Below are 20,173 nucleotides of genomic sequence, written 5' to 3' on the forward strand. Positions count from 1 at the left end.
AACCACCACTTTGTTCATTCCTTGACTTGTCTTCTGGTGGAGCTGCTTCTCTCCTATCAACTGGTATTGAATTATTTTGTACAGGCTAAACAAGCAGCCCTGCACTTTTCGGAGACCTGGGAGAAACAAGCTGGAATTATTACAACATTCCAAAAAGCAACTGGAAGCAGCACTTGAGTGGGTGTAGGAGTCCACAGGTATGAACCTCTCAGATATGTTTTTTTCTTTCTTGTTTTTCACACACCTAGGGTGAGGAGTCTATGCATATTATTTTTAGTATATTTAGCACCTGTCAGAGGATGTATGTGCAGTTCCTGAGGCTTCTTTAGAATGCTGTTCTCAAATCATTAAGTAGCAAACAGGAAGATCTGCACAGCACTCTTTTAGCTTTTACTGTGCTACACTTTTCTCCCTCTATCCAGGTGAGTATGCACTTTTCCCTTGATAGATATTTTAAAATGTGATATAAATAACCATCTTTGATTGATTCACTGTCTTCTGAAACTTACTGCATTTTGAAATTTCAAATCTCCTTCCACCTCCAGGGATGGAAGTCCCTGCCTCTAGACTGCCTTGGAAATTCTCAACTTCAGTGAGCACACAGAGAAAGAGGTTGGAAAAGCTGAATAAACATATGAAAAAATCTGTAAAGTTTAGAAATTGTTGTTGTCAGCTCTGGTGGAGCTCTAAAAACAAGCTAAAATAACAAGGGGAGACATAAAACCTGCATGGTCTGTGGATTTTCTTCTTAATGTAATTAGTGATATTTTAATATGTGCAATATTACATGAAATGGCATGAACAGGTTTGTATGCTATATGACCTAATTCAACAAGTTAACTGAGACAAAAACATAGGTTTGGAGAAAAGAGCTGGGACAGACTGGTAGGCTAACCTGTATTGTCCTGATAGCTCTGATGTTGCCTCCTGGATATCGCCTGTGCCTCGCTGAGGAGATTTGCAGTTTAAAATGGAGATTATAAAAAATAGTTGGACACTTTTCCAGATCAGCTGGAGATGTGTGAGTAAGAACGAGTGAACAATGGCTAAATCAGGACAGCTCAAGCACATGGAGCTGTGAGATGGGTGTCTTTCTTGATGCACCTCATTGAGCCATTTTCTAAAGGCGTTAACCTCCTCTCAGAATTGCATGGTAACAGCTAAGAGCCTGGGCATGCTCAGGGCATGTTTGAAGGACTTTCTGTGCTGGTAGATATTATTGTTTCCTCTTGCCTTTGATTCTGCCTACAATACCACAGTATGAAAAATAGTTGATCCAGAAATTGAAGTGGCCTATGGGCAAAATTCAGCCTCCATGGCAACAGACTGCTCTTGGATCAATTTGTCATTCAACTAAACCTTCCATTTATTTCATCAGAGGTTTGCTTTAATTACAACCAGCTTACATGCATTTAAACTTTACTGCCTTTCTGCAAGGTGGGAAAAACAGTACATTAATTCATTTTAGTACAGACACTAAACTGAGCTGCCCTAAGCTAAGAGAAGCCCTAAACAGTAACAGAGAAGAGGCCTCAGTGCCAACAGATATAAAAAAAATTACAAGACCACCCAGAATCTATCTACATAGATACTAGATACTGCATTCATGTTTTTATTTTAATTGAAATTATTGCCACATAAAAAACTGATTTCAACCACTTCCATTTTCCTTTTGCAGAAACAGAAAAGACTAAAACCTATACTGTTTTTCTCAGTGTTTGAAAAAAAGTGTGCCTCTGCTACAACACAATCTTTAAAAAAAAGATTTATCAATTACTTAGTATCAAAACAAAAACTTACCCCACACTGCCATGAAAACAGCAAAAAAGACAGTAGCTCCATTGTCAAAAAGGTGGGTTACCTAAAGGATATATTAATAGCATGATCAGTTTGTGATAATAAAGTTTTATTTTCCATTTTCACTTAATAAAATTAATGTGATCATGAGCACAGCTAGCCTGACAATTCTGAGGATCCTTCCCTTGACATGTGAAATGTACCTGTCAATTGACAGGACTATTTGCCAACCTAGCCTGGGACTGACCTCTGGCAAGATCAGGTATGAGACTCATTTCAGGCTCAAAGCATCCATTTTATGGAGTCACATACAAAGATGGATGATAAGATAAAGGCTGATGCCAAGGACACCGTAGCACATCCAGGACACAACCTCTGGGACTGCTGAATCTCTAAGTGCAAATGGAATTCAAGTGTTTTACAACCCAAGCTAAGTCCTGGTAAAAGACAATGAATGTTAATATTAGCTGAACTTGATCTGTCCTTTCAAGACTTTATTTACACAAATTCACTAAAGGCAAATGTAAAAGGCAAAATTAATGCTTATTACCAGGAAAGTATTTTTATTTGCATAGTTTAAAACATACCTTGGCATAAACACAACTGTCTGACAATCTCATGAAGGGACAGTATTTATCACATATAGGACACATGATGATATCTGTAGCCTGGCAGACTTCTTTACTGGAAAAATAGAAAAGACAAAATTTAATAGTTTAATGTACAACAATCAGCCTTAAAATGGATAAATAAATTTTACTAATATTCAATTACTTATTAAACAATACTGATTCTGTAACTGAAGCCAAGATGTTAATAACTGCATATATATGGTTGATATTTGTTCACTGCCTCAGACTGCCTCAGAGTTTACAATTATGACCACAGAAGACAGCTCTTCAGGGCCAGCCTAGCAATATCTCCTTACCATTTCCAGCTTCTCCTTGAGTCAGAAGTGACCTTTGGTAGTAGGAGGGTGAGGGGTAAAGTTAAGTTTGAGATAAAGTTAAGCTTGACTTATTCTTGTGACTTGTCTTAAGAGTGCAAGAATGTAGAAATGCAGCACTCAACAAAAGGTCCAGGGGGTTCCTCGTCTGACGAACGCCCCCTGTGGTGGATCTTTGGGAAAGGCCTTGGAGAGAGTGCTAGAACTATCCTGCAAGTCCATTAAAATAGTAGCGAAGTAGTCCTACTTTTTCCCTACTTCATGATTGAGAGCATCATCAGCAACTGAAGCCGGGTAAGAAACATTGCCTCTAATTCCTATTCAGAAGCACAAAATAAAGGAAGCCTCATACTGGGAAACAAGCATAACCTTTTTATTCAGCAGTTCAAAATGAAACAAATAGCAATTCATAAGAAGATCTCCTAAATTATTCATAGCAACCCACAGCTGTAATCTCCCTTATAAAAGTGCCCACATTACCTGACTTGGCAGTGGTTCAAAGTGGTGACTCCATACAAAAAGACAAACAATCCAATGAAGGCAGCTGGGAAGAGCATCCCTGTGTACCAGCCTAACCAGGCAAAGTACAGCCCAATTTTCTCACCAAAGTACCGTCTGTTTTAAAACAGAACACAGTGAAGTTACCTGCTAATTAGAATAAATCTGCTTAATCTTGCTTGTTAATAGAGAATAAATGTTTCTATTATATCTGAAGAGTAGATTAGAGAGCAGAGTCAGAATTTCCTGAAGAAAAGTCTGCAACTGGACTTCTACATCCACACTGAGGGACCTGCCTCATGAATGAAATTGTAACAGGAATTTAAAATTTCACTAGCCACGATTTATGGTGAAGTGACTGAGGATCTCAGCAAGGAAACACTGAATCATTTTAAAAGGCTAGTTCTCTGTGTTTGGGAAACTGCTGGCTTTTTTTTTGCCTTTTGACTGTGTCACTGTACTTCCCAAATACTTGCATTGAAATAAGTTTCATCCCTAAAATTGATGTAACAGCAAACATTATTTGGGCCCAAATGATTTCTAAGAAATTACTTTATCAGAGGTTATTCTCCAATCCAGTTTATTTTCATTTGATTATTTTAGCTCAGTTACTGGAAAACTAATTGCATGATTTTACCATAGGTGGAAAGTAAAGTGCAAATTAGGTAAAAAAGAATTCTTTATGTATCTTCCTGCACTGATCTGAGGAAAATAGCCTGAATGAATCCTCATTTGTTAGCTATATTTCTGTAAAACTAACAGCAAAGTGGCCAGGAAGCTCTCCTTTGCTACATAAACATTAGCATTTTTCCTCCTCCCAAACACAAGGAAACCTTTATTTATGTGTTAAAGAATACATCAAGCACACAAAAAACCCGCTGAACTCATCACCATAGGAGCAGGCTACATGCATTGTCCTTGGCTGATGGTTTTGTGAAGAGTAGGCTGATGATCAGATTAGGATGCTTTACGAATCAATATGCAATTATCATTATTACAAAGAAGATTTTTAGAGATTCTCTGCAAGATTAGTTTTAAAGAATGAAGCACGATTATATTCTTGCACTCCAGCTACTTTGCAGACAACTTAAACTTGCAGATCAACTGAATCTAAGAATAGCTGCTGATGAAAACCCACTTCTGTGCTCATGATGAAACTTCTCATCTGTCCAGAGAAAAAGAATGCAGTGAGCCAGCACTGCTGGCTCCATTATCCTACCAGAAAACATCTTCGGTCAAACTTTCACAGAGAGGAGGAAAAGGCCCAAGGCTCTAGGGCTGGAGGCAGTGAAGAGAAAACTTGATTTGGAATGGACAAAATCACCATTTTTCAGATGGATATAAACATTTTCCAATGTTCCAATATCTGTGTGAGTTGAGCTCACACTCTGCTGAATGATACCGACCAAATGATACTAATCATTTGAGTTTACCAGCAGTGTATGAAAAGGCAAAAATTGTCAAGGAGTGAAGCAAGTTCAATACCCTCGATTTCAAAAGAGCAGATCTTAATCTCTTCAAGGATCTGCTTGTTAGGGTACCATGGGACAAAGCCCTGGAGGAGAGGGGAGCCCAGGAAAGCAGGTCTATACTTAAGGATCACCTCCTCCATGCCCGGGAGCTATGTGTGCCAAGGAAGAGGAAGGCAGGCAAGAGAGTCATGAGGCCTGTTTGGGTGAGCAAAGAGCTTCTGGACACAGTTAAATGTAAAAACAAGGTATAAAGAGAATGAAAGCAGGGACAGGTATCCTCAGGTGAGTACAGACAAGTTGTCAGAGAAGCAAGGGGTCGGGTAAGGAAGGCGAAAGCACAGAGTTGGACCTGGCCATGGATGTTAAAAGCAACAAGAAAAACTTCTGCAGGTATGTCAGCAATAAGAGGAAGATGAGGAAAATGTGGGCCTGCTTCAGAAGGAAACTGGAGACCTGGCCATGCAGGACATTGAGAAGGCTGAGGACCTCTACTTGGACTGGTGCTGTTTATCATCTTTGTCGGTGACATGGGCAGTGGCATTGAGTACACCCTCAGCAAGTTTGCTGATGACACCAAAGTGTGTGGTGAGGTCAACACACTAGAGTGAAGGGATGCCATCCAGAGGGATCTTGACAGGCTTGAGAAGTGGGCTTATGTGAACTGTATGAAATTCAACAAGGCAAAGTGCAAGGTTCTGCACCTGTCTCAGGACAATCCCAAGCACAAATACAGGCTGGGTGGAGAATGGATTGAAAACAGTCCAGAGAAGAAGGGTTTGGGGGGGATGATGGATGAGAAGGTCAACATGAACTGGCAATGTGTGCTTGCAGCCTAGAAAGCCAACTGTGTTCTGGGCTGCATCAAAAGAAGTGCGGCCAGCAGGTTAAGGAAGGAGATTCTCCCCCTTTACTCAGCTCTCATGAGACCCCACCTGGAGTTCTATGTCCAGTTCTGGAACTCAACATAAGAAGGACATGGAACAGTTGGAGAGAGTCCAGAGGAGTGCCACAAAGATGACCTGGGGGCTGGAAGACCTCTCAAATGGAAAGAGGCTGAGAGAATTGGGGTTGTTCAGTCTGGAGAAGAGAATGCTCTGCGGAGACCTTATCATGGCCTTCCAGTACCTGAAGGGGCCCTACAGGAAAGCTGGGGAGGGACTTTTTACAAGGCCTTGTAGAGAGAGGACATGGGACAATGGATTAAAACTGGAAGAAGGGAGAAGGACAATAGGACAAAATTATTTAGTGTGGGGGTGGTGAGACACAGGAACAGGTTGCCCAAAGAAGTTGTGAATGCCCCCTCCCCGAACTGTTCAAGGCCAGGTTGGATGGGGCTCTGAGAAACCTGACACCCAATGCAGGGGGGCTGGAACTAGATGATCTTTAAGTCACTTTCAATTCCAATAGTTTTATGATTCTATGATTCTATGTTTTCTTTGTTCTTCCGTCATTCAACACAGAGTCAAATTTACATGCTAAAGAGGTGGTAAACTAATGATAATACACTCAGTTCTGATCAGGTCAGCAGGTCTTGTAAAAAGACAGACTGGAAATCACTTTTTGAGGCCTGACATTAGAATGTTAGTGAACCCTTCGGCCTAATTATTTCTCTGACACCTAGGATGTCAAGCTGTGCCTGCTCCACTGAGAGAGCGAATTCACATTTTGAGCTTACTTTCACTGAATATTTATGACATATTTTTCTCCATGTACACAGTTCAAAGTAGTGAAGTAAACCTAACATTCTTCAGTATTTTTTTATTTCGTTCTCTACATTCAAGGGTGAATACTTCTTCATTCCATCCCCATATTTGACAAACATTTATTATAAATGTCACCTCTTATCCTGTGGAGCCTTTCTATCTAACAGCTGCAAAGTCTGATTTCAGATCCATAAAATGTGATATTTTGAATTTCTCTATGTTTAATGGCTTTAATTAAATAACATTTTCCTTTCAGAGTGCATAGAAAGAAGTCATGGAGCTAGAATAGAGACAGGTTTGCATTCAGGCCAAGAACCTACCTATCTTCATTAGTACTTTTGCAGGTCAGAACAAAATCCTATACATTACTTTTTTCAAGACAGAAAAAAGTTGTGAGGGAGATAGAGCTTTCCAACAGGTGTTTTGAACACATGAAGCCTTCCTATTTTATCAGGAGCAATGTGGTGGGGAAGAAGGCCTGAAAGGAGATTGGAAGAGAGTTGCCAGCTTGCAGTCAAGTAATTTAATGTAAACATGGAGTTACATGCAAGTTAGTCAGGCAGTACTTTTGCTTTCAGGTTCATTTAGGTACCTTTGCAATCACTTTATAAATAAAGATTTCTCTCTCCCTTCTTGTCCTATAAACACACCCAAGCAGAAGAAGCCTGAGCAATTTGTGCACAACCTAAAGGAAAGCAGCTATGCACTGAAGTGTGAAGGCGGGGATCCAAAGCCTCCACGATCACTGCAACTGTTGCTGTTGATTTACATGGTCCCAGGGCATATAAATATAATAAGTCCTGTCTCTTTCCAGTTGCTATAAGTTCTAAGGACCTTAAATTACTCTTCTAAAGTAACTATGAACTCTAAATTCCAACAGAAGTGTAATTAAAATCACAGTACCACATCTGTTGATTAATGAGTACCTTTGCAATTGTGCCAAATCTGTGCCTTCATACTGTCATGTGCTTCAAAGCAGAGTGAAACTAGAATAATCAATTCCCCTCAAATGACTTTTTCTCATTTATTTCTAGTGACTAGTATCTCCATAACAGCCAGCTGATGATATTAACTGAAATCTGGGAGGCACCACCATATTGGCAGCACTGGAGATGTAAGGGATCATTTTAACAACTAAGAATAAATAAAACAGCACTGAAGTATGAACAATTTCACTTACTGCTGTGGTAACTTGACTTTAAGGTGGAAATATCATATCTATTAATGAGATAATTATATTATATACATCTAATTTATTCCTTAGCTTTTCTAAAGCATATAGTAAAGGGAAACGTCAGGTAGCAGCAGTAAGTTCTGGCCAGACATATGTGGAAGAATTAACAACAGTCCTTTACTTTTGTACAGATGGTGATACTACTCCCTTCAAGCACACTCCATGTTGCTGTGTGTGTGGGAAACAAACACAAAAGTTGTTTCTGCTGCAGAACTGGTATTAAAAAAAACCCTTCTGTTTGAAGTATGCATGCTGAGATACTTCTTAGTGAAATGAACAACAGGTCTTGCAGGTGTTGTCAGCTCTTCAAGGAAAACTATCCAGCTCACTACACATGACTTGCTGAGAGTGACAGTAAACAGTAAATATTTGGCAGAAGCCAAGGAAATGTGAGAGATCTACTATCTGTGAAATGAAAAGAAAAAGACATTCCCCCTCCTTTCATTTCATCCCTCTTTCAGGGACTTAATTTCAGCCATGGCTGTGCTGGGCTGAGGCTACAGCTCTGAACCCTGCCAAGCTCAATGGATACCAAGACTCCTGCTGCTGTGGACGTCCAGGGAGCCCCACAGCTGCAGATAAGTTGTTTATACTGTGAAATTAATATCTTACTGTATACTGGGAAATGAAAAGTAAAAAAAAAAACCCTCAGGATAACTGTTGTCTCCTCAGTAAATCAGCAATTTTCATAGTGTAAGTTGTGAAAAATTCCATATTTCTGTCCAGGCCAGTATATTAAAAAAGAAATAAGAAGTTTTCAGGATTAAATTATGAGGCACAAATACATTCCTTCATTTTCTAAAGCATTTTAAAATTTACATGACTCAGTAAATCTTTTCTATTGCATTTATCTGTGAACTTATTCTTGATGAAAATTGAACACTTCCTGTTTTATGAAATGGATAAGTTTCATATGCCTTAATCAGTAACTGTCTCCAGGGCCAACATCTATAAATCTTTCTATCTGGAAACAATTTTGAGGATCAATAAAAATAAAGGTTTCTATCAGTTACAGAAGTTATAAGTGAAGAAATTAATATGCTGGACCAATTGCATGCTGTGTGCGACCATTCCCAATGGCTGATGCACCAATATCTTCAATGATCCCAAAACATCTAAAGTCTTTATTAATAGGCCCTTGTGGCTTCATATTCCACTCTTCAAGTAGAAAAATGCCCAATGTAGTTCTGCCGACAGGAACAGTAAAGGGTCTGGCTCTCTATATACCCATAAAAATATGTAATTCTCTCTCAGCACATGCAAGTCTATTTGAAAACCTTATTTAAAAGGGCTATAAGGATTTGGAGTCATGTCTCAGTGTTTCTTCTTTGCAAGCTACTCCCAACATGAATGTAAGTCCAGCCTGTGGTGATGTGGCTTGGCTGAGTTTAAGGCAGGTGGTACAGAAGAGACTTCCACTCATTTACTACCAGTGCTGCTGAACACAGCAGCACACTCAGTGACTGAGCTCTGCTCCATGCCATTTGTAAGCATCGTTAAACTTCACACAGTGCTCCTTCTGTGGTTGCTTTTCAGAAAAAAAGAAGGCATAGTCAATGAGAGTGTGTTTTTCACCAAAGCTGTGCTCTGAGGAGGAACAACTCCCCCAGTGGATATGCATGCAATCAGGTCTAGCCTACCTCCACAGATTTCTCCCTTTGTTTTTTCCTCTCTTAAATATTCTGCAAACCCTTCCTTAGAAGTTATGTTGTCAGGGAACTCTAGAAGGCAACTCCCTTCACTTTCAGATCCTCTTACAAGCTCCACTCTCTAGAGAGTTCTTTGAATGCAGTGGCACCATGAATGAAACTGAGTCCCATGACCTCAGGGCTAGTTTTAAAAATCCATAAGAAATCACTCAGCTATTCATGATTTTGTCAGAAGAGAGACAACCTATGCTCAAAGCACCTCTAATGTGACATACTAAAAGCAAGTAACTCTTACCTCACGAGGTCCAGTGGTTGGTATTTGTACCACACTCCCCAGGAAGCCCAGCACTCATAGAGCAGATGTCTGTGGTTTTCTGCCCCATGGGTTCTTATTGAATTCTTACTTCTGTAACTTCCCTATAAACACAAATCTGGACATTAATAAACAACAGCAGCAAAAAAAGAATATCTAAAGCTCTCTCACTAGCAGTATGGATCTCACAATTTATGCAAACTCCATACTTGTGCACCAAAAGCTGAATATGACTTTAACAGGATAATCTCCTCTGATTTCGGTAGAATTTGAGATAATTTTTCCAAATAAATTTATGATAAACTGCATTCAAGTCAAAGGCTATAAACTGGAGAATCTCAAAGTGAAAACCACAGCATGATGTTTTCCCCCTCTGAAAACAGATTTATCAAACCCCAATACACTTACAGAACAGATCCAGAACAATCTTCTATATCTCTTTTTGCAAGAAAAAAAGCATTTCTTTCTCCAAAAAAAAACATTACTAAATGAGAGGGATGTCAGAGGCAGACACAGAATGCAGAAGAGAATAATAATATGAATAAGATTGAAAAGAAGAGGTTATACAAGTAAGAGTTTATTTTGTGGTAAATGTCTGTTCAAAAAGAAAAAAAAAAAAGATAGAAAAATACCTCATGAAGAGGAAATGCAGCTTCATAGGAGCCATTACTGAGCAATCGATTCAGACCTAAGAATCAAAAGTATCCAATTATTTACCAATAGGACAAGAAAACCCGCTAAATAAAAAGAAACCCATATTTTCATAATAAGCTGGCTAAGTGAAGTTTGAATCCTATTGACAGTAAAATACACATGTAGAAACTTGTATAGATATGATGAACTAAGATATAAGTCAAGATTTCTTCAAATATTACTCATAATCTATAATTTATTATGCCAGAAGTTTAAATATTAATTTTCCCTATCCATCTTCAACATCACTTCAGTGAAATCAGGGACCTCACACCAGGAGTGAAGTTTGACCCTATAAATTCTAGCTTCCAAGGAAGCTATTTAGATGGAAGGCTGTACATCTTGGGAGTGGAAAATTTCAGGGAAGATCTTACATTTTCAAAATTCAGGCCAGTAAAGCAAATGAAACTCTTAATTTCCACATGATAACAATATTTTAAGATATGTTCCACTTACATCTTATGAAAGCTGCTGAAAAGCAGGAATGAGACAGGCTGCAGTAGTACAAGACCAGAAAATATACCTGGACCTGAACCAAAAAGATTGCTATTTGCCACTAAAAAGTAATCACGCACCCCAGTCAGCTGGACCTTGTCCCTGTTGAAGTAATGAATGGTTGCTCAGATGTGGCTGCTTTTCACTTGGAAAGTCAACAAAATAGGCTTGAACAACCATCAGGCAATGCAAAACTAAACAATGGCACTAACAACCTGAAGACGTTTGAACTCCTTTGATCAAGAGGCAAAGAATCCTGATTCCTTTTTTAATTCACAGGGGAATGATAGCAGCAAGAACACAGCTATGACATTTAATTCAACATAAGCAGCACTTTCAGTGATTGCATTACGACCTGCCTTGCCCTATATGCTTTCTTCCAAAATCTCTGGCAGAAAAGCAAAATCTATAGAGCCAAGCTAGACTTTGCTGTGCCCAGTGATCAATGCAAGGCTGTGTTTCTGGTAGGTACAACACAAGTAGATATGTGAGGGAGTTTGGGATCTTGATGCAGACAGGAACTGCAACTGTGTGTGCTGGACGCAACTTATGCACTGCATGAATTCTTGCCTTTCTTCTCTCACCTCTTCTCACTGTCATTGCTCAGGGCCATTGCTGTCCTCATCCCAGGAGCTGAGGAAAAAACAAGTGAAGTTCTGGGATGTTTCTCTACCTCTTGAAGAAGGACAGGGTTTAAAGAGCAGGGAAATTAAATAAGCTGGAGAGCTTTATGGTATTGCCTCTCAGTTTACACAAGCAGACAGAAGTAGGCCACTGCTTTATACTCCAGCCCTCTGGTCACTGCCTGTGCTCCTTGATCCAAATATGTGCCACTCCAAATGTCCACTCCACCTGGTATTTGAAAGTGACGCCCTAGTTATGCATGGCATCCTCTGCACTGAGGATGCCATTGCTGAACTCCCTTTTGACTTAAAGCAGCAGCAGCGATACAGACCCTTCCAACTCCCCCAGGGCTGGGCAGGTACCCAGGGAGAAGCCCTGCGGGCATAGATGTACAGCACCACTAATCTTGCCATCCTTCCAAATACATTTTTATGAAGGAGTAAAAGCATCTCTGCATGAGTCTGTCTGCTTTCCCCAGGGTCCTTAATCCGTACATATTTCTTGCTTAAGCCAGTCTCTTTCCTTGCAGAGGTGATAAATCCCAGGAGGTGACACACGTGACTGTGAGAGCAGCCTGATATTACAAGGAAATTATCAGGTCTTCCAGGCAAAGTTCCTGCAACAGTAGTGGGTGAGATGTAAACAGCTCAAAATTGAGGTGCTTAAAAAGGAGGCAAAAGAGACTGTCACAAGCCCAGGCAGACTTATCTTTTTTTTTAGTGTGACTTAGCAACCATGTTTAAAATCACGTTGCTCAGCACTTACCAATTTTGTTTTTCCCTTCTTCATATTTCACTCTTTGTAAGATATGGTGTACGATTCTACTTCTTGTAGCATTATTGAAGAAAGTATCTTTGTTGTGTATGATGAAGCTATAGAAAAATACAAACAAATGGCATCTCAGGAATCTATAGTTGCATGTTTAAAGCAAAGGTTGAGTTCCATTACTTTCTATAGCACACTAAAAATCTACTGTGTGTGAGCAAGTGCAAGGAAGATTAAAGGACGCCAGATTAAATGAGATGATTCATCAGATGAGATGATGTCAGTAAAGGTATTTATTCCGTAACAAAGAATTACATGGAGAAGTCTGAAGAAAGATCAAAGATATTTAAGCATTCGTTATGATAACCATCACTTTTAGGTAAGTCACTGAAAACTACAAGATACTTGCACAAAAAATTTGCAAAAGCAAAAGACTTGTAAATGCAGATACAGAAATTCACATTTTATTTTTATTTCAGGCTTCTTTATTATGCTTTACCATTACAAGCCAGATGGAAACATCTACTTGATAAACCACTCATAGTGAAAATCATGTAGTATGTTAGAAACAGAAAATATTATATACTTTTATGTTCAGTCCTGAAGCTAAAATAGAGTAGAAAAATAGCTTTCAGAAGCTACTTATGGAATTATGCATGAATGCAGGTTCAACAGCTTAGACAGAATTGTGATGAGTCCAGGAATTTTATTTTTTTTTAAAAAAGGACCACAAAATATACTGTATTGATTAGATCAGATGGCATATTTTATATGGATTTCTTAATCAAAGTATACGTACTCGAGGAAAACAAGATATTTTGTCATATCATTATAATCACTGAAAAAATGCAAACAATACAAGTGTTTAGAAATACTGTTTCCACTTGTCAGTTAAATCCTGCTAAAGAATTCTTACAGTTGCTTGAAGCGTGTATGGCTTCAAATAAGACTGTGGAAGTCATTTAGGCACTTGAATAAGTAGGTAAGTGGATGAAATTTCTGATTCAGTAGGCCTATACATATATTGAGGAAATTAAATATTTTTTAAAATGTGGTCCACAGTAAATGACTGACTGGAAAGGCTCATATTTTTAAAGAATACTTTGATTAGGAGGTAAGATTATTTTGCTCCTCTGTGTTGGTGAAGAGTTGGGGAATTGAATAAACTGATAAATAAAATGGTAAAATCATAGAGAGACCAGCCTGTAGGACTGCACAGTGGGCAAATCTGACTTTAACAGAGATCATCTTAATAGGGAGCTTGAGCTTGGCATGGACTTGTCACCTCTTCTGCACAACATGGGACTCACTGCTCAGTTTTCCACTAAGATAGTTTTACCTAAAGGAAAACCCACTTATTCAGAATTGATCTTACCCATAGGAAATCACACATGGCTTTGCACCTCCACCATCCTTTGGAGAAACAAGCAAGGAGTCCAGCTGCTCAACTCTGGGGACTCCATATGGTCCCTCTTTATTACCAAAATTCTCTGCTGAATTGTCCATACAAGACAATCTATAAGTTCCTTATGCTCAGCTTCCAAGGATAGATAACAGAAAAGTTCCCCAAGTAAAGGTATAAGAACCAAGTTGCTCCAAGAGCACCATAGTTAATGAAACCTGGTTTTCTAGAGATTTCTCTCTCATGCCTCCTTTCCCAACACACCCCAGATACTCACAGGTCATTGGTGTGTCCACAGTCTACTCAGTGCTGTACTTCTGGCTTCCTCTTACATACCTTCTATTCCCAAAGTCCTACATGTGCCCTAAATTACCTGCAAAAGTAAGCTGATTTATGCATATTGGCTGACCACCACGTGTGTGCTGATTTACCCACACTTTTACCAAACAGCATAATACTACTGGTGTGCACTGGCCACTGCCTTTTCTGCATAGGCACAGCTTTGGGCCACTACTCCATTGCAAGCTGCTGACACCAAGTACATAAGACTGGGCTTTTTTTTTTTTTTGAGACATCTACACCTGTACCAACTTTAGCTGAAAGTAATCAGTATGTAAAATAATATTTAGAAGGATTTTGGCAAGAATGAAATCCTGTCATCACTTCAGTCTTACTGCTTCAGGAAATTAGATAAAAATCCAAACTAGACTCTGAAGCAGATAGGATTATTTCCAGATGAAGCTGGAGCTCTCTATTAGGCCATTTTAGTAGCAGAAGAAGCAAATTAAAAGACAGTGTTAAACCAGAAATGAACAGTTTTTCCCATTTTGGATCATTTTCTTTTAATACCTGACTTTCCTCTCCAATATCTCACATCCCAGGCAGCACTGAACATCAAAGAACTGTGATGATAACTTCTGAAATCAGAACAGCACAGTAATTTTCATTCTGACTTAGCCATTATCTCTTGTAGGATTCACTTGAGAATTAAATCACTCTACCGGGGAAAGTAGCAACACTGATCCAAGGAACACCAACAGTGTTAATGTATTATCCTTGTGTATGAGTATGAGAGATGCAGAGGTTCTGCCCTGCCTATCCTTGTGCCAGTACAAACCATCTGAGGGCAGAAAAAGTAGAGGACAGGGAGAACTCACCATGACTAGAGAAGACTGAGAGCATGTCCTCCAGTGTTTCCCAATATTACTCATGGAGACACGGATGCAGAAGAGATGCTAGAGTTCACCAAAGGTGAAACAGGATTTCCAAAATAAGTCCTCTGGATGACCTGGACTATCCCTAACAATGTGGTTGTTTTGGGATGGAATTGCATGTGGTAAAGGTTAAAAAAAATCCTCGCCTATTTTGAATATAAAAATAATGTTTGGTTGATCGGTTAGTTTTCTCTTATATGACTAAAATATTCAGATAGTTTCTGTGAAATTGTCTGTAGAGTAGCCCCAGAAAGAGCACGATCACCATAACCAAGAGGGCATGGAGCTCTGGCACAGGAAACAAAAATGGGCAGACATGAGTGGGAGGCATTGAAAAGTTAAGAGTATCTCAAGTAATCGTAACTATGTGTTAAAGCATACCAGTTAGATGTTGACATAAATTAGGACAATACCAGAGAGGTTTCAATTTATCTCCAAAATCAGAGGAGTTGCTGTAGTCAGGTGAGAATCATGCAGTTCACTGCAGGTCTCATCCCTCCCTACCACCTCTCTCTCCCACACTTAATAAGCATTTATTCCTCTAAAATGCTTGTGCTCCAGCATGTCTTCTTTCTGAATGTGGCTGGTAAACTCATATTCACAGAACATCCATCAAGGCTATTTCATAGTCTACAGCACCCAGTGAGGAATTCAGAAGAGAAAGACTTCTTCAGTTCATGGAGAATCTCACCCTTCAATTTTCAGTTCACAGAAGCCAGAGCTGAAGACGTTTCCAAACTATGTGTAGGTAAACAAGCATTCATCAGACATTACTGAGTTATAAAATGCATAAGGCAGAGGTTTTCTAGAAAACTTTTAAACCATTGTTGCTTTCAGACGGAACAGTTTCCTCAGCTGTTCTGTTTCTGCAGCCCTTTAAAGAATTTCACTATGCATAAAGGCTTGAATATTCATAAGAGCAATACAGTTTGTTTTCAGGCCCAGACAATGTTCAGGTTTTATTTAGGAGGCAGTTCAGTTGAAGGTTTTGATCACTTTTGGCACCTCTTTTGTAAGACAGAAAATATGTAAGGGTTAATACACTATATTTTTATTATCTGTGAAGTTAGTGTATGCACAGATAATAAAGCCAGAGATTTGTTCCACAACAGTTACAACCATTAGTCTGGTGTGAGCTGTCCTTACTCAGAAGGAAAATGTCAATGAAGATAATGAGAACACTTCTGGCAGGAAAGGTTCCAGAGTTGATCCTTAATTAAAGTCCCTTTTAAAAATGTCATTGTGGAAATTGCTCTTACATTCATACTGTAAGCAACATGAAGAGTCAGTGAAGGTTAATTGCTTTGAAATTATATTTGTAACTTTCTTCATTAGACTCAGAACCGGAGATTTCGAACTATCTTGCCATGGATAAAAAAGCACAGCAAAACTAACTGTCATCTAAAAAGGTCTTCAAATTATTGCAAATTCAACAAGATCAAACGGCCAATGAATTCCTGACCATACAGTCTCTTTGATAATTTTTCATGTTGTACAAAGTCTTTAGGGGTAAATCTAGCTCATGAATCTTTGTTTAACATCCATTGGAAAAAAATAGGTTTACTTCTTCATTTATTTTGGAGAAGCAAAAGGCAGGAGAAGCTACTTTCTGCTGTACTGGTAAGATATACAAGCTGAATGTTGAACACCCATGGTCTGGTTACAAAGCTGTAAGTGACAATGTGTGTATACACATAGCAACATGCATCTTTGCTCCACAGGATCTCCAGACACTGAAACAGTGATGTCTAATCCTCACCAGATGAAAAGGCACATTCCAAGGAAATATCTGTTGCTGTAAGCAGTACAAACTAAAAGCACAGATGTTGTCTGAAGTAGTAAGCACTACATGAGCAGTGTATTCTTTAGTACAGGAAGAATGCCCTACCCTCTGCAGTCCAGGTAAAACACTTGCAGTAGCAAACTGTTGTTGGCTGAACCAATAGCAAGTTTTTACCTCATTTAAGAGCAGAGAAAGAAAATCATCAGCCATAGCAGATGTAACAAGATGAGCCTGCAGTATTCCAGAGAGAATATTACCACAAATCCCTGTAGTTGATTTGTTTAAAAATGGGTATAATATTATCACCTTGTTTATTTTCATCTTGGCTGACTTTTAAGCCTGCAGCTGGCATTTTATCTAAAATAAAATGGTTTTTTTTCTGGTTATCAGGGATTTTTCACATCATGTGCCTAAAACAGGATCACTTTGGGATGAAGAACTTATCAGTGGCTTTGTCTGTTTCAGATTTTGCACAACACAGCCTCAAAACTGCTAAAGTAAAAAAGAGAGCCCTTCCTCTGTCCTTCCCCCCAAATCACCCTCCCACCCAGATCACTTCTTAATTTAAATTGGTTCACTCAGGGGTATTCATCTGAGATAGAACAAGCTTTATGGATTTTTTTCAGGGGTGCTCTGTTTCATTCAGATTGCTAGGCAATTAAGAGATGAAGAATCAGAGAAAATTAACAAACCCATTAGAGGGTGTTTCCAAGTTAGCTGCAGAAAGATGTGTTTAAGAGTAGAGATCTTACAGAACTGTCATTCTCTGCTTTTAAGAAGCCATTTGCAAATGTGCAGTTATTATACTGCAGATGTATATAATCACAAGAATTACCATCCTGGTTCAAATCAAGTAAGTGTTCAAACAGCCCTGTGCCTTGTCTCTAGTGGTGGCAGCTCCTCTACCCATCTGTCACCTTGGGGTGAAGCAGCACAGGGGTACAAAGGCATAGATAACCTTGGTGGGGATGGGATTTATTAGTGCAAATCTGAGCATCAGAAAAAGTCTGAGAATCACTCATCTTGGAAATCTCATAAAGATACAGGGCAAGATACAAAAAAAAACAGGAATGAGAATAACTGCATTAAACTCTGGTATGCAGGGTCATTTTTGTTTAATTAATACAGATACTGTCCTAGTCCTCCTAATTGTGTAAACTTGCAATTAAGTTTTCAGTGAAATAATAAACATTTATTTTTAAGTGGTTTATTCAATTATATATTAGATTAATATTTAACAAGGGAGTTTATAAACTTTGAAAGAAAAATAAAGGGAAAATAGCTCCTGATATAAATTCTGAATTCTCTAAGCAGCAATTTAAAGCATTTTCCTAGCTATAGCTAGTACACAGCTATCTTAGAAATTGCAGCTAATTACTACTGTGACAATTCCCAGCTGACTAGTAATTCCCTACATAAAATCACTAAGATGTAGCAGAAAAAAAAAGTAATTATCATAAAGTCTGATGGATTTTTTTTTCTTTTACATATTGTGAACTGTGCATTTCTTGTAGGTGATGATTTTCAGAAGAAATATTTTGGCATAAATAAAGCCCTTCCCAAGCTGTGGCTGCAGAAGAGAGATACTACCTCAAAGTCTATCTTGAAAGTTATAATTTTCTATTCCACACAATTCCTACAAAATGCTTGCCTCAGCGAGGCAGAGCTGCTGTCTTCCAAAAAGAGATTTCTTGTTATTTAGGAAATAAGATTTATTTTAATGACAATTTTGTGATATATCCTATAAGGCATATCAGAATCACTTTAAAAGAAAACTTCAAGCAGTGCTGCAAAAGTTATAGGATCTCACAAATGTGAGATTCTTGCACTTTTCCTCTTTGCCTCCTTTGGAGGGAGGGCAGATGGCTAGCTGTGCCTCTCAACACAAATTTAGTTCTTTTCTGAAAGCTAGTGTTTTTCCATATCTGGCTTTTTCCATCTGAATGGGAAAGAAAAATGCAAGAAAGAAAATGACCATCAATATGATCTTCTAAGATTACACTTGCTCATTGTACATCAGTATTTTAAAGATATTAATTACTATAGAAAAAAAATCTCATCAGGCCTTGCTACTTTTGGTCTTAACTGTTTTCCTTCTCAGACTCCACATTGTAAATGCTGCCAGTCATCTGTCATTCCATGCTTTTAAAAGCATCTATCACAAATGAAGACTGTACCCAGACCATGTTTCAAACATCATCTGTATCAGATGGGAGACTTGGATGTGAAAACTCTGGCTAGACCAAAAAAGATAAACTGTCTTTTCTTTCCTGAGGTAAAAAACCCAACACCTGTGCCTATGAAAAAGGAAAAATTAAGGGATTCCAGAACCAAGTTGCAATATTGCAGCATTTGGACAAACATAAAAAATGGACCACCTTGTATTAATATTTAAGGAATAATATTTGAGAAAATTAAAAACACACAAAAACAGGAGAGAAGGAAGAATTCTGCAACTCCAGCTAAGGCATGTGGCAAAACCTGCAGTGAGGACATAGAGATCTTATCTGAAAATGTCCTATATGGAGATTTATACTTCCAAGATGGTAGTATTTGTGAATGATTTACTACATGTCTATTAAGAAATTGTCCAGCATGTCTTGGATAAAAATTGACTTATGACAACACAGAAATCCTAGGTATGTTCAACTGGCAAAACTACATACCTTTCTCTTGAGAAATACTTGTACAACCTCCTCAAAAAAGTGGCCCTATGTTGCATGAAAAGTCTTAAACCACACTAAGGTTAGACAGCTGAGCATCAACATGATACTGGCATTCCACCCTGGTCATGTTCTGTGTATGTTCTGTCTAAATCAGTTTTGGCACAAGTGTGTGATGGAAAGGGATGCAGGGGAACATCTAAAAGCCCAAGAGTTGGCAAGAGACTGTCTCTGTTATTCTCATCTACAGGATGGTGTACTTCAAGACAATTTGAACTTTGCAAGTAACTACCCATGACAGTTGTGTAACCTCCATTATAATTGCATTGCAATTGCAATATGGTGTTGCAAGAACACTCTAGCAAAACCTTAACCACTAGAAAATGCACGAACTTTTCTTACCACTGACAAACTGCAAGCTAAACTATCATAACACTATTGTAGATGGCAAATCTTCATTCAAGTTAGTGAATCTCAACATAATACACTTTTTGGCTGCTAACTGATATAAATACAATAATTCTTTTAACTTTATATCTCAAATTGCTTCACAATCAAAGATTAAAAAGCACATACTAAAGATGTTCCTGAAACGCTCTGCTTACCAAGATACGCTTGGAACAATTAAAATTCCAGCATGCTGCTCACTAGAGAAGTATCAAACAAGTTATTATATTTCAAAATTCTAGTGAAAAAGAATGAGACAGACACAGTCAACAGGCTGGAGCATGATGGGAGCACAAGAATTCTGTCAGACCAAGCACCTTTTGGGAGGAGGGCAGCTCACCCAGCATTTTATCAGTCCCCGCACAAAAGGAATGGTAGACTCCACAGAAAACAAAACTGAAAAGGTCAGGCCTGCTGGGGAGTTGAGCTTCAAAGACTGCAAAAATGTAAAAGAACTGCCAAACAATAGCAGGAA

The 20,173-nt window shown here is 38.6% G+C and overlaps 1 protein-coding gene across 1 annotated transcript in view; it reads right to left on the bottom strand.

Annotated features, from left to right (window-relative positions):
- Nucleotides 1–20,173, bottom strand: part of ANO4 (anoctamin 4) — a 190,764-nt gene that overhangs the window by 38,527 nt on the left and 132,064 nt on the right. The window contains exons 9-14 of the mRNA XM_009999042.1: nucleotides 12,190–12,296; nucleotides 10,245–10,300; nucleotides 9,595–9,716; nucleotides 3,224–3,358; nucleotides 2,385–2,481; nucleotides 1,801–1,861 (exon numbers count right to left, since the gene is read on the bottom strand). Coding sequence (XP_009997344.1) covers nucleotides 1,801–1,861; nucleotides 2,385–2,481; nucleotides 3,224–3,358; nucleotides 9,595–9,716; nucleotides 10,245–10,300; nucleotides 12,190–12,296 — 578 coding nt within the window. The remainder of the gene's footprint in view (nucleotides 1–1,800; nucleotides 1,862–2,384; nucleotides 2,482–3,223; nucleotides 3,359–9,594; nucleotides 9,717–10,244; nucleotides 10,301–12,189; nucleotides 12,297–20,173) is intronic.

The sequence above is a fragment of the Chaetura pelagica genome, unplaced genomic scaffold (assembly GCF_000747805.2).
Source record: "Chaetura pelagica isolate M959 unplaced genomic scaffold, ChaPel_1.0 scaffold725, whole genome shotgun sequence".
Taxonomy (NCBI): Eukaryota; Metazoa; Chordata; class Aves; order Apodiformes; family Apodidae; genus Chaetura; species Chaetura pelagica.